The sequence below is a fragment of the Conger conger genome, chromosome 18, assembly GCF_963514075.1.
Source record: "Conger conger chromosome 18, fConCon1.1, whole genome shotgun sequence".
Lineage (NCBI taxonomy): Eukaryota > Metazoa > Chordata > Actinopteri > Anguilliformes > Congridae > Conger > Conger conger.
In genome coordinates, this window is record NC_083777.1 from 20,351,276 (window position 1) to 20,368,434 (window position 17,159).

Below are 17,159 nucleotides of genomic sequence, written 5' to 3' on the forward strand. Positions count from 1 at the left end.
TGCCATGGTTGTGAATTGGTGTTTATCTTCTTTGAATTTGGGAGAATTCACTTGAATCTGGGAGTATAACCCCCAAAACCAGAAGCACCACCAGTCAGTTGATTTTATGTGAATTGCAGAGTAATGCTTTGCTTCACCCCAGCATACTGCTTCATATAACCAAACTGGGTTTGGGGCTAGTCAATTGTCACTTTGTAATCATGTATACAGTTATAACATGGAATGACAGTCACATTTTTCACTGTTTAATTCTTTGATCATGCTTTCCTTGGGTCTCATGGAACAAAAGTTAGATTTCTAAAACAAAGGAAAAAAACAAACATTTAATATATTTTTGGATTGATTTACCAGATAAAAATAAAGATAACTTCCTCTCAAGAAATAATTATATTATATACATACTTTTCTTAAACTATTATCACACACCAAAACCAAAGTGTATCAGAAGGCATGCCCATTTTCACAAAAGGGTTATGGGTATGAACGAGGGGGCGAGGCGAACTCAAACACTGCGTGAGTGGGGCCGTCATATTTTCGAATCTGAATCTTCCGTTTTAATGCTGTAAACTAAGCACTTTGGTTAAAATCAGCCAGTGATTGGCAGCGCATACAGGTTCAACTTATTATCAGGTCATCGATAAAGCCTCCCCGATCAGTGTTCGCATGGAGATTCCAGAAACATCCCGACTGCATGTATCCTTCTGTCTGCGTTCATAATTTTTTTTGTATCACTCCAGACCAAACAAATACTTTCAGAGTCACAATATTCAGACTTTATGTACAACCCTGTTATCAAGCAGTTCCATACAGTCGACTGTTTTCCTGGAAGCTGCTAACGAGTGCCGCCTGTCAAATGATAAACGATTTTAATGAATATTTATGTTTTGCCATTCTGTCCTGCATAGTGTTTTGACCTTGCAGCAATGTTGCACTGTTCAAGAAACTATATATGCTAATATCCTTTCTCCAAATATTCAATTAAATGTAACTATTTAATACAAATGTAATATAATGTAATGTGGAGAACTAAACACATTCTGTACTCAAAAGGAAAACTCCATCATCTCCATCAATAAAAGTCTGAGATGATACTGTATATTAACAAATGTAACCTGTATCTAACTTTGAGTAATGATTTAAATAAATGTGGTCATTTCTTTTGATTCATGCACATTTTTGTAACTGTCACCAACTAAGCTCATTTTGTTGTGTAAAACCAAATATTGCTCGAATTTGTCACTAAGAAAGTTAAGGACAATTTATATTAGGCAGAAAACTGGTCCAACATCAATTGTGGAAATACGGTATTTCACCAAGAATTTGTGGGCCAATAGATAGCACCAGAGTGACAAATCTTGACAGTGACTAATATTTTTAACAGAATTACCCCAAATAGGGCATGAGGGAACAACAATGTGCTGTTATTTTTATATTTTTTAATAATCGCAATTATTGGTGCTTGGCAAATATAAATTTACATAAGATTTACATAAGGGTTGACTTACGCTGAGCTGGCTGTGTAACACAAAGCACGTAAGCTCTGTGGAACGATGCACGGTTTGGACTTCTGCAGTTCAGCTCAGACAAAACCCCTCACAGAAATATGACATGCAGCCGAACCCAATTTAATTTAATGCTATGCCTCTCAATGCTGGCATCCACTGGAACGTGAAGATGCTGTTTTTAGAAACAACGGATATATATTTTAATCAACTGCAGGCAACAAGTGATGAGACCAGTGCTTAATAATGACTGAATAGTGTAATTCCCCAAGTCAATTATTTGGAATAGATTTGGATTAATTATCACATTTATACCACAAATATTTTAAGATTCAGTAGAACTAACCATGGTGAATTCTGTAGGTAGGGTACCTTTTCAAATCACATATGACTTTTATGACTATAATACCTAAAATCAACTCCACATCCAGGAAAATACATTTTCTGTCTAACTCATGCAATTAATGCTGTTGTCAGAAGAATCTGGTTCCTATTTGGTGGGAATAAAAATGGAAACTATAATTGATAGTAAGTTCATACCATATTTTATGCACTTATACAGAAACTAATTTTTGGAAAATGTGCAGAATAACAGTTGTGTAGTGTATGATTTTAAAGGTTTGCTGTTTTTTAGCGTAGGCCATAATGATGGTGCACCGCGGACAGTACTGTAAAATCAAAGTTTTATCAGTGTACAAACAAAAACTTTAAGCGCATTTAGTTTCATTCGAATTTGAAGCACCGATTGTTGAAGTCCTGACAACAATGAACAAAAGGCTAATTTTGGGAAAAGAACAATGCCTGCTAGCTGGAGGTCCTACCCGAACCGCTATTTTGTCAGGGGCGTGACGTGGATGAAAGTGAACACACGACAGAGAGGAACCGAAAGAGATTTGTTTGGCCTGGGATAGACGTTTTTTTTGAGGTGATGTGTTTTCGTTTTTCTGAAGTAGATTAAGAAGCGTGACTCTCTTGTTTTTAACGGTGTTTACGGAAGGGGGAGGGGCTATTATCTGGCGGCGGCCCTGCCCTCCGTGGACGCCCTGCGGCCCTTGGGCGGCGTGGGCAGCGGGTGGGGCCGGGCCCTCCTGGCGGGCGCTCGGCCGGCGGGCTCCTCTCCGGCGCCCCCCGCCGGGGGCCGGGGCTTGAGCGGGAGGGCCGTGTGGGCCCGGAAGGAGATGAGCTGGCGACGCACCTCGGGCGCGGCGGGGAGGCAGCGCTGCCGCTGGGGGGAGGGGCTGTCCGTTCGGGAGGTGGAGCAGCTGCGGGGCGAGGCGCTCAGGCTGCGCGGGGGCGGGGAGGCCGGGGGCCGCGGGGACGCCCGGGGGCTGCCGCAGTGCAGGGGGGCCGGGGCCGGCCACGAGCGCTGGGCCTGCGATTGCGTGGGCTGTGACCGCGGGTCCTTTTGAACATTCATGATTGCATTCCCTGTTTTCTGCGCTTGAAGCCTGTGAGATAGAGAGAGAGAGAGGGAGAGAGAGAGAGAGAGAGAGAGAGAGGTAGAGAGAGAGAGAGAGAGAGAGAGAGAGGGAGGGAGAGAGAGGTAGAGAGAGGGAGGGAGGGAGAGAGAGAGAAAGAGAGATTCACTGGAAATGGTCTGAAGCATCACAAACAGTGGCATTTAAGTGCAATGGAAGTGAATTAAGTCAAGTCAGAGAAGGTTGTGTAGCCGTAAGTGGCTCAACAAACTGAAAATATTCCCTATTCTTAAAACACACAGTACAATACAAATCTTTATAAACCCGTCTTCAGGTTTTTCCCTGCTTGAATGCCAAAGATATGAGGTTCCAAAATTGACACAAACCCCAATTTCTGGGTACTACCCCCCCCCCCCCTATTTTAAGAGCCAATATCTCTAGTACGACAAATCCAAAGAGGCTATTTTTTTTATATTTGAGTGGTCACCTCCCACACCTCTAAAATAACCTATATAGAAAATTCCATGTGATCTCCAGAAGTGCTTTCAAATTCCACTAACAACTATAATGTGATGAACAAATTAATAAATTAAGTATTAGGAAGAATATAAAATGTGTTTGACCCAGGTGTGACTGTAAGTGCTGCTCCAGACCTACCTATTTACAGCGGAGGATGTGGCTCTGTGGGCCAGGGCGGGGGCCAGGGAGGGGGGCGCGGGCCTCCTGACGGGGGTGACGGGGCGGGGGATCCTGCTGCGGGGGGGTGTGGTGCCGGGGCCGTCGTCCGAGCCGTGCGTGTCCTCCTCAGAGCCGGCGGCCGACAGCGTCTCGGAGGCGCGCCTGCGCTCGGAGCCCGAGGAGAGCGAGGAGGAGCCCCCGGAGGCCAGCCGCAGGAGGCGGCCCTGCCGTCTCTCCATCAGGAGGCGCGCCAGCTGCTGCCGCTGCACCGGCCTCGGCGCCGGCCGCTCCCGGGAGGAGGGCGAGCCCGACTGGTCCGAGCCCGTGTCCTCCTCCGACACCAGCACCGGGATCCGGCTCCTGCGCCGGGCCGGCTGCGGCCGCCCGCCGTCCGCCCCCGCCATCTCCTCCTTCTGCTCCTCCTGCGCCTCCCCCGGAGCCTCGCGGGCTTCGCCGGCGGGTGTCAGGGCGGGCACAGGGTCAGGAGCGGGAGCCTCTTCTGCAGCGGGCTCAGAATGCGACCTGTGTTCGGCGAGGCCGTTTTCAACCTGCGGCTCTTCCGGCGGACTCTGGACGGACACTCCTTCCTGGGTGGAGAACTCTCGCTCCCCCTCCTTCTCCTCCGACCCGTTCTCCACTTTGCCCTTGCTCCTTTGTGCCTCCTCCTCCTCCTCTTCTTCTTCTTCTTCTTCCTCCTCCTCCTCCTCCTCCTCTTCCTCCTCCCCCTCCTCCCCCTCGCCCTCCTGGACGTCCCCTATGGGGGACGGCTCTTCGGCCACGTCGAACAGCTCGCGGTCGGCGAGCCGGGCCTGCTGGCCGCTGGAAGACATGACGTTGAGGTGGGACGTCTCTGCGATGTGGACGAAGGTGCGCTCCACCTTGGTGAAGGGGGACGAGGAGGCGGCGGCCGCCACCACAGCGGCCAGGAGCAGGGGCCTGGGCTCGTTCTTGATGACGGACGACAGCGTCCCCGGCTCGGACACGTCCAGCTGGCTGCCCGTGGGCTGGGGCCTCTCGCTCTGGGGCGTGACGGCGGGCACGGTGCCCAGGTCCGCGTCCGGGGGCAGGAGCTCCCCGGCGGCCAGCGACTTCCTCATGTCCCCCGGGGAGAAGAGGACCAGCGTTTTGGAGCCCTCTTCCAGCTCCAGGTCGGCCTCCACGGTGGAGGCCCTGCCCCGGGACTCCTTCTGCTCGTCGGCCAGCAGGGTAGAGGGCGCCCCCTCCTGGCTGCGCTCCGTGCTCTTCTGGCTGCCGTCGCTGCTGGACTCGCTCTTGTTCTCTCGGGCCCCGTCCGAACCCCTGCTGCGCTGGGGGCCCGAGGTGGAGGGCTCCGGTGGGAGCAGGACGCCGCTGAAGGACAGGAAGTCCACCCTCTTCCCCTGCAGCTGGGGGAGACCCCCCAGAACATCCTTCTCCACCGCCTGGTCCTTCGCTCTGAAGTCTTGATAAGACGGACAAGAAGGCACCTGCAAAGGTAGGCCGTTCTGCTCAAACGGTTTGGGCAAAAGGACCTGCAAAAAAGACAAGGAACGGAAAATCATTATTAACTCTGCCAAAAAGTGACATTATTTTTGGTTCATTTAACATCTCATCACTAAACAAAAAATATAGCTGCAAGTACCAATTACGGGAGGCAAGCATTAAATTACAAATGCATACGCATATTCCTAAAAATGTGGCTTAATCAGGCCAGTTCTTTAGGGTTGGTATCTGGATGGAGTTTTCAATACACCCACCATTTTTTATCACTTTATGTCCATATGAAGATGCATGACTGTGTGCACATTTACAAGTGTAGCAATATTTTAATACTGGGTTTGAAGACATCCACAAGTACATTCTGTAATCCAAGTTTTGTGCAAATTGGACAAACTGTCTAGCAGAAGATAGATTTTAAGTGTTTTTTAATATATTCAAAATTGTATCAAAATGGTATCTCAAATACCATAACGGTAGGCAAATGGATATTTAAAGCAAATTTGTTCTGTGTCAGAAGATCTTGTAATATTAGTTCGAACATATGAATTTTTAATTATTGGAAATTTAAAAGGTTGCTATAGTGCCACCTTATGGCCCATCTGCACCAAATCCGGTCTGTGATGGCTGGGAGGTACAGTTTATCAGTGGGCCATTTGCAGTTTCATGTGAATCAATAATGAGAAAGTGGGAAAATTAACATATAAACAAACAAAATCCAAAAAGGCTGCAAATTCAAGATGGCAGCGACTAAAAAATACATGTTCATATTTCAACTGAAGTGATTATTCACAGTAGCAGGTTTTAAACGTCTACAAAAAAAGTCACGTAGACTTAAAAACCTTTTTTTTTTGCATTGTGCACTATAGCACCACCCTGTGGCTTAATTGGGCCAATTCTTAATTCTTTATGGATGTTCCTGCGATGGTGTATTGTGGGCAGAGCATTTAATGTTTGCTTTCGACAAGATTTGAAAATATTTGTGAGTAGATGCTATATTACATGTTTTGTTCTGTGAGAAGAGAATCAAGGAAATATAATGACAGAGCTTTCAGTAACTTACTAATTGCACCCACTGATGTTCCACTGGATTATAGTTGTGATAGGGAAACACAATGTGAAAATAAATGTTTTAATACAATGCCAGGTTCATCATGGTGGGGCTCTATAAACACTACAGCAGGCCCGTGGTCCAGCATGGCCATGGAGCCTGCTGGCTTTCATTTTCACCTCCAAATGAGCAGCAAATTTAGACCCCAGTGAGGCAGCTTACATTAGCAGAGTAATTAACGGCTTTAATCGATCGGTTGAGTGGTAACAAATACCAGCAGACCGGCACCATGGGTGGCCCTCCCTGCCTGTCAGGACCGCTTCCATCACTGCATGTAAGGGCCATGTCGTAACAATAACATGCCAAAAAAAAATAACTTGAAAAAACAGCTGCGTGATATTAGTATTGTTACAGGCTGTAATGCCATATTTCCCAAGAATATACGTGGTCATTTCAAGTAACATGATATTAGGTCCTTTCATGTTATTTCACCTGAAAATAGTGCAACAAAACAGAAATGAAAGGTAACTTTGTGTATATTTTACCATTCTGAGTTTCTGACTCGAGGATACTCAAAATTCAGTTCTTTATTTTTGCTATTATTTGCGTTACACATATTCAGCTGTTTTATGAAAGTAAACGAGCACTAACGAGAGAAGTGATATTTGTTTAATAACCGAGAGGGATCAAGAAAGACGACAATTTTAAAGTCTTTCCCAAAATTCTTTAATAATATTTTGGTCAGATACAAGCCTTTCAAGATTGTCTAAATTACATACATGAATAGAAAAGGCACAAAAAATCCATTGCTCAACATTATTTTTTTCTTTTTAAATCACTCAGCCCATTTGTGATTTCAAGTGTATCCATAAATACAGTGGTCTGCAATATATTTACAGCCTATACGCAAATACATTGCATGCTATTATACATTTACGCATTTGCTATCCTGCAGTATGTATATATGTACAATTGAAATATTTGTTATAAAGCTTAAAATACATGCTTTACTTGTAGTTACTACAAGCCTACTGTACAATGTTATTGCAATACAAAAAAATGCCTAAATATCTCAAAAAGGCTTTTTTTGAATTAATCAAAAAGACACTCACGGATCAATTTTCTAGAATTATAGAATTATCCAACAGCTACTCTGAATCAACAGAATGCAAAATGTTTCTATGGAGCACTTTCTCTCAGACATACACCCCCACACTTGCTTTTATTGCAGAGTTTCTTACAGAGTTAACGGTAGGAAGTTCAGCGGGTCATTCTTACATTACTTCAGGAGATTTTTATCGGTTCTGTGTTCGCATTAAACAAGAATATGGACGACTTTGATGAACCAGGAAATAACTGTCCATAATTGTTGCTGATATTTGCTGAACAAAAACGCATGCCCATGCCATTGTTTCCCTCCTGCAACTCAACAGAATGTTTACATACAGATCTTGTGTTACTCCTACTCAGTGCTAGCCAGACTGAATTCTTTAAGTATTCGTTATAACATGTAATTTATCATTTTCAAGGGAGATTTACAGGCACTAAGGCAACAGCTCACAGGCACAACACAGTACTGTGCAACACTACTGAATGTTGGGACAATGCAACACATTGTTTTCAGTAGTGTGAAGGTTGTGATGCTACAGTACGTGCAGTAAAACGGGGGCACAGTTTAATAGGCAAGCAATAAAAATGTAAACCAAAAGCTGTCTCATTATAATCCAGTTTATGTAAAAATAACCCAAAGAGCCTCAGGGCCAACTGCTGTATCCAATTCAACTTGTACATCAGCTCTGTGCATACGAATAATATGTGCCTGTGATTCCTTTAGTGGTTTTTCTCAAATTTTGCAGTAAAAATCAATTCCTGTTGCTTGATTAGAAAAGTAAAGAGATCTGCAGGTGCAGAAACTCGGGTACTTCAGTGTACTGAGAGAGTTCAGCCACTGCTCTGACATTTTGTTTCCACTAAAGATAATCTCCAGAGGCAACGAAAGAGCAGAATGAAGTTACTGCCAGTAACCTCTGCAGGATTAACATTTTAGCCTATCATAACATTTTTATACAGCCCCCCAAAAAACCAACGATCAAATAAGAATTGCATACAATTGCATTACAGCCATGAGAAATATAGTATTTCCAAATGGAAAAAGAAGAAAGGTATCTTTTCAGGAAATTGCTTGAAAGCTTTAAACACTGATGCATGATCCGTGAGTATCCTTTTACAAGTGTAAATGTACAAAAGCAGAAAATACTATATGACACTGTGCACCTGTGTATGCTGTAGACCAGGGGTGTCCAAACCGGCGTGGGTGCAGGCTTTAGATTCGGCCCAGCACTACACAATGTGATTCAACTAATTAACTAATCATGGTCTTTAATCAAGACCTCGGTAAGTCAAAGGTGTCTTACTGTCAAGAAAAAAAAACCTGCACCCACGTGGCTGTTATTTGGATAAGATTGGACACCCTTGCTGTAGACAGAGGTGCTTCATATGTGACGTGATTGGAAAGAGCTTCAGCACTGACATAATTCAGCCAGTGTTAGAAATCAGACTTCACCGCACAGTTTGCTCAAATATTAAACTGGTGTTATTTCAGGCTGTTCCAGAGCCTTCCGAGACACAGAGAGACGCAGTGCTGTCTGATACAGTGGGCTGGGGGGGGTGTCGTTCTGGGGGAGGCTCTCTCTGATATGAAGCACTTCTCGCTGCAGGTACAGCTCACCTGAAAGGCAGGCCGCCCCCTCCAGGATGAACGAAGCCCATGCAGGTGTACATAGTCAGGTGGAAGCAGCGAAGCTCTGAGACTGAAGCAGCGTATTTCACGTGGTACAGTACATTCAGTAAGCAGTGTTTCAACAGTGGAGGCCCAAGCGGTGTGGCTACACGGCGTTTTCCACAACAGGCGCTAAACGTAAAGGTAGAAACGTGATCTTACAGAGCACGTTCCAGGAAGCGGACTGAGCGTGTTAATACTGTGACCTTGTTCCTCATCTCCTACATTCGAAATGCTTCCGTTTTTAACCCCTCAATTCAATCCTTGGACACAAACATTAAAGTGTGTTTCTTCTCCAAATTATTCACAGGAAGATGAGGGAAGCTCAGGAAGGATATTTCCATGGCTTAGCAGGCTCCAGGCTTCAGACATTATAAAAAATGTGGGTACAGTTTAAATTACGTTTATTCTCCCCATTCTCATCGATTCATTCTTATATTAGGTGCAGAGGGTGCCTTCTTTTCCAATAATCCCTCTCCTACTTTTTCAGAACTATTCACACAACTACTCTCCTGGGTCTACAATGTATTATTCACTGTGATAGGTTCTTCAAAATTAAATGAGTGATCTCACACTTTTTCCACTGTAACCTTCATAGTTCTGTTTTCCCTCATTTTCACTATCCAGAAAACAATGACTTATGTAATCTGACACTAAACGTCTTCAGGACAGTACAGGTGATCTTGTGAAGACAGGGGTTGATAAGATTCTGGCATTCTACTCAGCACTTTGTATGAATGCTAGACAAGACAAAGTGCAAACAAACAAAAGAGCAATGCTACGCCAGCTCACTGTAGGACGAGAGAAAGTGTACACACTGCTTATCAGCAATAAAAAGCTCTTCATAAAGAATTTTAAAAACAAGGATCCACTGTGGTAAGTTATACATACACTGAAATGTCCAATTTTTGGTTTGTTAACTATTTTGCCGTTCATATAGGAATCAGATATGCATTTTGCCAGAATGCTGGCAGTTTAAAATCTAGATTTTACTACGATGACCTCTTCTTCCACAGTAAAATGACCTTCCATATCTATAGCTGTGTGTAGAGCAGTCTAATACACATCTTTCTCTGAATGGCTTCATGATTACTCTGAATAGCTTGTATATGGCTTGATTTAAAAGAAGACAATATGAATATGCATGCAGCATGAAGACCTGATCTGATCAAGAATAAGGCAATAATGTTGTTGAAAGTCATATTTCCCCCACTGTGTAGTTCTATCTGTGTAGTCAGAAGCACAGACAGCCATTTCCAACTGTACACCATGGCTGGATAAGTGTTTCTAACTGAAATAGCAACATTAAATAATTACTCATTTCAGAATTATAAATAAAGGCTGAATGTTTATATTTCCCACAAATAGCAATATGATGAAAATGAGAAATACTGAATTCTTATGTAGCCTTAATTACTATGGATGAGGAAAACAGTAATTATGCCAAACAGCTTGTTAAAATAGAGAAATATTTCAACCATGGAAACTGCTGTCATGGCAACCGTTCAAATTTCCTTTTACAGGACTTTTTTTTTTTCTATTTACAGTTTCTAACATCTGATGTAGTGACAAAGAAGCAAGGTTTAGCATCTCTAACAATGTTGATCTGCTAGAAGATAAGTGCAACAACTTTATTCAATTTTGTTTCAGACCAAATGTAATAACTCAGGTACAGCAATCAGTACACTGCTCATTAAGTATTAATTATTATTATAATAATAATTATTATTATTATCCTGTTTTGTTTCTCCTCCCCACAGCAAAAACTAGTGCATTTATCTTAAATGACTTTTTACAACCCACTTCTATAGTCTAAATAGTTCTAGAGGAATCCATAGTCTTTTCTCCAGCTTACATCAGTGACTTCTTCCAATATACATCATCCAATCAAGCAAATATGAACATATCTGCCTTTCCTCTTCTAAATAAAAATCGGTACAATAATTATTAGTGTTCTGGCTAAACATTTTTACAGTTTCAAAATAAATATGTACAGTACTTCTCTTCCCTTAGGTTTTTTCATTTTATGGGGTGTTGCTGTACATGAAGTTTGTCTGAATTCCTCCGTGGGTCTTTGTGCAACACATATCCTTATTGCATATACACACACTCACACACACACCAAATCACCATATTTTGAGGCTAATGAAAATAAACCAAACCAAACCAAACCAATGCCAACACTGTTCTATACTCTGTTCAATGGTGATGGTTATATGCAAATGCGCTGGCTACATTTAAAGGAGATGCTACTTGATTGTGCTGTCGTGTAACGCAAACAGGCTGTGGATGAAGCCAAAATGCTGCAGATTATGAACATAGCCCTTAGCATCTTCAGCTACGGGACCGTCAGGCACTGACGCATTAAAGCTATCATCTGAAATATAGAAAATGGCGGCTGACAGTATGCCAGGCTGTTCCAGGCTGCACTTCTAAACTTTAAACAGCACTGCTAATACAAACAAGCCACAAAGTAATGGTATGGTCCACTTACTGTACTGCACAATACAGACCTTCAGGCAGCAAAACAAACCACGATCACTTTAGTATTTTGCAACGAGCTTGCTAATGTCTTCTTCCTTGCATCTTCCAAATACAGTCATTGTTTCAATGAATAGGGGCCTCCATTTTAAGGTCTTGCTCAGTACTGCAGTTCTTAGTTTCAGAGGCAAAGTGAGTGCTGTGGGAAAGGTCCTGTAATTGTTCAAGTGAAACAACTACAAAAAAGCTTCATCCCTCTGTAACCCTGCAATTATATTTACAATATACTCTCTCTTTCACTCTATCTCTCACACTCTCACACTCTTGCTCACTCTCTATTCACGACAAAATAAAGTGCAGTAGTGAATATTCTGATACTTCACCGTGATTCTACATCTATATTTCACATTCAGTAACTGCTGCATATACCAGTCACCTATGACTAACTACACCTTGGTACCGTAAATACACCGATGTGACCACAAAGTGAGGATCTATCGCCTCATATAGACTCTACAACATGGCAATAACAAGGAAGGACTGACACATAAAACACTCTCCTCTCCACAAGTGGCATTTACATACAGACTACCTACTTATTGCAGATTATGGATCTCCGCTGGCTTCAGCACAAATGCGGAATCTTAAGCAGGGATGAAAGTTTAGGATTTCCCTAGTATGACAATGATGGAAATTGTGATAAAATCTGGGCGGTTCACTGGACGGGGAGATCGGCTTGACGTGCGCAAGACGTAGACAAGATCTCAGTTCACAGCCGAGACATTAAACCAAAACCAAACTTCCTGACTGAGGGGCAAATTTCTACAGGAACCTACCACTCCAAAGACCAAGCGGTTCAATTCTCACTGCCACTGAACTGCAAAAAAATACCCCCCTCTCTATTTGTACACCAAAGGCAGTTTATTTTTCAAAATACAGTTTTGAAAAAGGGACTCTTTTGAAGCAAATTCACCCTTTGAAGAACATTTTATCCTTTAAAGCAAATTTTCCATGACAACCGGCTCGGCTCTGAACTGCTCCACCGTATGGAAGTGAAAGGTGTATCTGCGCAGGCGGCATGATGCCACATCTCCCCTCCGCGTCCACCGCTACCCTGTGTGAGTCAGAGCTCTTAGTCATCCCCGAGCGCAGGCCAAACAGAAGAGCAGGGATATGGCGGTTACGCACACGGATGGTTCTAGACCTGCGGGGGTCTAACCACCACGCACTCAAGCCGGCAAATGCCAAACCCATCGGGCTGAACTTCAAATGCCTGCAATCAGAATTCTCAGAAAACTAGATTTTTAAGGCCGGTTTTACACTAACACCCGTTGTATGAGTGCATTCTGGGAAAGAAAAGGCCTTTGTGGCCTCTTAGGATGGCACCAGCCTGCCAGGATGAGTTTTACGCAAGAAATCTACAGCAATCCCGTGATCCCTACAAAAGCCATTTCTGTATTTGCTCTTAGCCAAACACCTGTATCCATATATCTCTCAACTCCTACAGTACCGTGACAAAGTAGTAGCCTTCTCACTGACTACACAGGTATTGGTTTTTGGAAAATCCTTGGAAGACTACAAAGAAACACCATGTTTAGCTATGTCATCCTGGTAGCACAAATAGCAGGCGTACAGAGAAAAAGCGTTAACTAAAGCGCCATGACTTCAAACGCGTGCATTATGCGCAATCTTTACTTTTGATATTTCTTCGACAAATTGTAAAAACCGAATAATTTTAAAAGCTAGTCAAAAAGGGGCATTATTAAAATTGTTCACCAATGCTATGAACAGAGATAAAATTTACATAATTATATTGTTCAAAATGCTATGTATCAGATGCCAGATATAAGACATGGTCGTGAAGAATTTGGTCTCTCCTTTAAACGGCGTGAGAAATTCACGGCACGTGCCTGCACGGTGCGGGAGAGTGCTGTGGCTCTCTCGGGAAGCACTCTCGTCCTTACAGCACCAGAAAAGCAAGGACACAGGCTCAGGCTGCTGTACAGGCCAGACGGCAATGGGGCGGATCTTTCCGGATCTTTCTAAGATCTCTTTCCTGTCTAGGAATAAAGGGGGGGTGGCGGGTGCTCCAGGGTGACATTCACAACAAAGATTTTTTTTTTGACGGACGTGATATCGACTCGGCCCACACCTAACAATCGCTCACACCGAGCAAACATGGAGACGCAGTCTCTTGCGGTTTGGGAAAAGGAAAGGAAACACGGGCGGGGGATGACAGTGAAGGTCGTCCTCAGCTCCGTGGCTCAGGGAGGCAGACGGCGCTAAAGCGCTTCCCTCCGACGCGGCTGCAGTTCCACTTCGGCCCGACCTTCCCCCTTCTCCACGGCGCAAACCTGGCGCGCACGAAACGCCGTCGGAGCGAGCGGGAGCGGACCGCGTTTATTGCATGAATAAAATAAAAAAACACCTCCCTTCCCCCCACCCCACCCACCCCTCATCTCTCTCCCTCTCTCTCCGTGGGAAACAGGGCTTTGGTTCACGTCTTGTTCATTAATTTGGCCAGAATCTGTTGGATCTGCAGCCGGGGCGTATTGAGCACAGAGTGGCGGGAGCGCGGGCTCCCGGGCACCAGAGGCAGGTGCCGGCGGGAGGGCGCGCGGGCGGGGCTGCTCTCCGCAGACCTGCTGCGCTGGATCAACGAGCCCCCCGGGTGCGGGTACTGTTCCGTCTCCAGAGTTGAGGAGTTGAAGACATAGCACGCCAGTCTTCTCAACTGGTTGGGCCTCTGGAAAGTGTGTTGGGAGTGTTGATGCCTGTCCTCCTCCAACTGAAAAAGACCAATAAGAGCGGAGGAAAAATGTGTCAGGCCGGGGGGGAGGGGAAGACTAGCTCCTGCTCTGTTATTTTTAATTTTTTTAATTTTTAAGAGTTCTTTCCCTCTGCACATCGCTACAGAGATCTCTCTGCTGAAGGAGAACGGCATCAAAACGAGACTCTAAAGTTCCCTTTTTTTGGGTAAAAATGTGACACTACATACTGATGGAAATGTCCTTCATGACAAAAAAATTAAAAATGAAAGGGCCATGTTTGTGCGGGTGCAAAAATCATACGTTAATCAACCTGCGGGGGCTCAAGAGCTTTTAACCTCTCACTGGCTATTGTATCAATGCGTACTACAACTGCTGTCAACCAGAGGCAATAGTTTTCGCCACTGCGAAATCCAGACTTTCACTGGCATCTGAATACTCTTAAGACCTCACAGTTCTACTGAGTGCTGTGTGGTTAAAAATAAAAAACAAATCACAGCTACACATTTTATACATACACACTACAAAATGACTCGCACTACCCAGAATTAAATACCACTTCAGTACACAGTACGCCGCCTTAAGTGCAAACTGAATACATAAGACAGAAGTAAGGACTACACTTTTTGTGCTTACCCCAAACACTTTATTTCTTCTGGTTGATCCAATACACATGGCACCCTGGTCCTTTTCGCTTCAGAAAAGTAACTTGTCGTCCATTTAAATATTATCTCGGGCAAAGGCGTCATTGCTGTCAGAGTAGTGATGGGCGCAAATATAAAGCCGGGGTATTTTTGTACAGCAGAAAGCATTCTTGAGATTCTCCTCCAGTAAATAATGGCAAGGACACATCGTGAATCGAGAATAATTGAAGATGTATTTTTTTGCGATTTGTGTTGGAAGGACATTTTTCAGAAGAGATTCCATACGATATGGAAAGGGCATGGTTAATAAAGGGTATGGTTGATAAAGCACCACTTTACAACAGATGTGTTGCTCATTCTGGGCCTGTCTGAGCGATATTAGACAGTATCACACTGATAATACAGTTGTGTGGACATTACTGGCATAGGCCATCCACAGTATAGCATGAACATTGAGGAGGCAGAAAACTTCTTAAACTGATGATTCATCTCACCCGAGAATCGTTTCCCTTGATTAACAAATCTATACATTGGCAATGATAATAAAAATAATACATTGACAGGTAAACACACAGATTTCTCTTCACATCATGCTAGAGATGATTTTTCATTCACTAACAAGCCTACAATTAACGAAAAGAGATGCACCACTCTGTCAACTACAGCGATAGCTTTTGGAACAGCCTGTAATTAATTGGATATCAAACAAAATCGTATTGAATTTTGGATAATGTTGACTGAAATGTGTACAATTTTGTAATGCAAATAAAAATGATTTGTAAAGTATTTGTTACTGAAGAAAAATAACTGAAAACAGGTTGAGACTAATAATCAGTTTAAGGAGAAGTTTTCTGCCTCCTCAATTTTCAGCTCAGCGGCCATCACTGCTGTATTGGCCAATTTATCCAAGACCCATTTCCCATATGGAAATGCCACAGAGCAGCCAGTCTTTCTTTTCATATTTTTATAACCGATAGAGAGGGTGCCCCTGCTGGCGAGGGGGGGAATCGCATATGGCTTGAGTCGGCTGCTCTACAGACTGTGCTACATGTCTCGTCAGAAGTAGGCTGTAACTTTTAAAACACAGTTTACACATTACATTGTGTAACCATAACTTGCAGTGTTGAAGTGTGGGTTGCATAGCTATATCATCTAGCAAGCTTTTTCTAGTGCTGAAAAAGACATACAGATAATGTCCATTTCTTTTAATAACCATAACCATTCATCTCTGGCCTTTTACAAATGACTAGCCTATTCATGAAAAACAACAAAAACAAGGAGAAAAACTACAATCACCACCTCAACAAATCTGACAATGTCAAATGTAAAAAAGTCACTTCAACAAAGTCGACTAGCTGAAACTGTGGTCAACACTGCTCACAACTGATTGATGTCTACCCTGAGATACTAAACATGCTCTCTGCATATGCAGTTAGTATTAAGTATTATCAGGCTACTTACAATAATTTGATAGAGATATAACTTCAGATAATGATGTCTCAGATCTAGTATACCCAAGGTATATACATACTAAAACATCAGTAGTAATACCCAATTAGATGCATAAACTTCACTACATATCTTCAAGAAACAAATGCAGTTGACGATCTTGATGTTGCTACCAGAATCTACAAATGTGCCCATCACATACACAGAGTGCAATATTCAATAGAATGAATTACCACCAGTGCATTTAGATCTCTTTAATATTTATTCCGAAATGTGAGGTCCTTTTGCCCCATATACGTTCTTCACCATTCCAATATCCCAACCCAACTAGACAATGTTAATCCGATAAGCTGTCATGCTAAAAAAACACTCAGTGGAATTTACTTTAACACCCATTATTCAAACATTAATTTAAAAATCACTCGCATACTGGAAATATATCACACTTGCAGCACACCTCTCCTCAAAAGAAACAAATTCTCCACACTTGTGAACTAACAAAATCATGCAAGAGCCCATTGGCAGCCATTTTATGCTTGGTCCCAAATAATTGCTGCATTCAGCTATATTTAATGTTCATTAGTAGTATTATTAATGTCAATAAGAATGTTTGGTGTAATATAATATTTCAAGGAGAACCTACCCACGTAAAGATATTTACACCGAAAGGTTGATAAAAAACAAGATAAAAATATTGTGTTGGACACCTCGTTCTGAATGTTCTTCAAATATGTTGAATTTATACATGCCAGTAAAATTATATACCCTTGGGCAGATTCTACAGAATTTTAATAAAACATGCTACTGAAAAAAATTACATATGTACATGCATGTGTGTCCATATATTATATATGAGGACAAAGCTGGAAATGAAGCTTGCCCATTCACTCGTGGTAAACACACACTTAAGGAG

At 43.1% G+C, this 17,159-nt stretch overlaps 1 protein-coding gene across 1 annotated transcript in view; it reads right to left on the reverse strand.

Annotated features, from left to right (window-relative positions):
* Window positions 1-2,511: 2,511 nt before the first annotated feature.
* The window catches only part of ttbk1b (tau tubulin kinase 1b), a 54,518-nt gene continuing 39,870 nt past the window's right edge, over window positions 2,512-17,159 (reverse strand). Inside the window, exons 14-16 of the mRNA XM_061228756.1 lie at window positions 4,258-5,109; window positions 3,578-4,152; window positions 2,512-2,950 (exon numbers count right to left, since the gene is read on the reverse strand). Coding sequence (XP_061084740.1) covers window positions 2,512-2,950; window positions 3,578-4,152; window positions 4,258-5,109 — 1,866 coding nt within the window. The remainder of the gene's footprint in view (window positions 2,951-3,577; window positions 4,153-4,257; window positions 5,110-17,159) is intronic.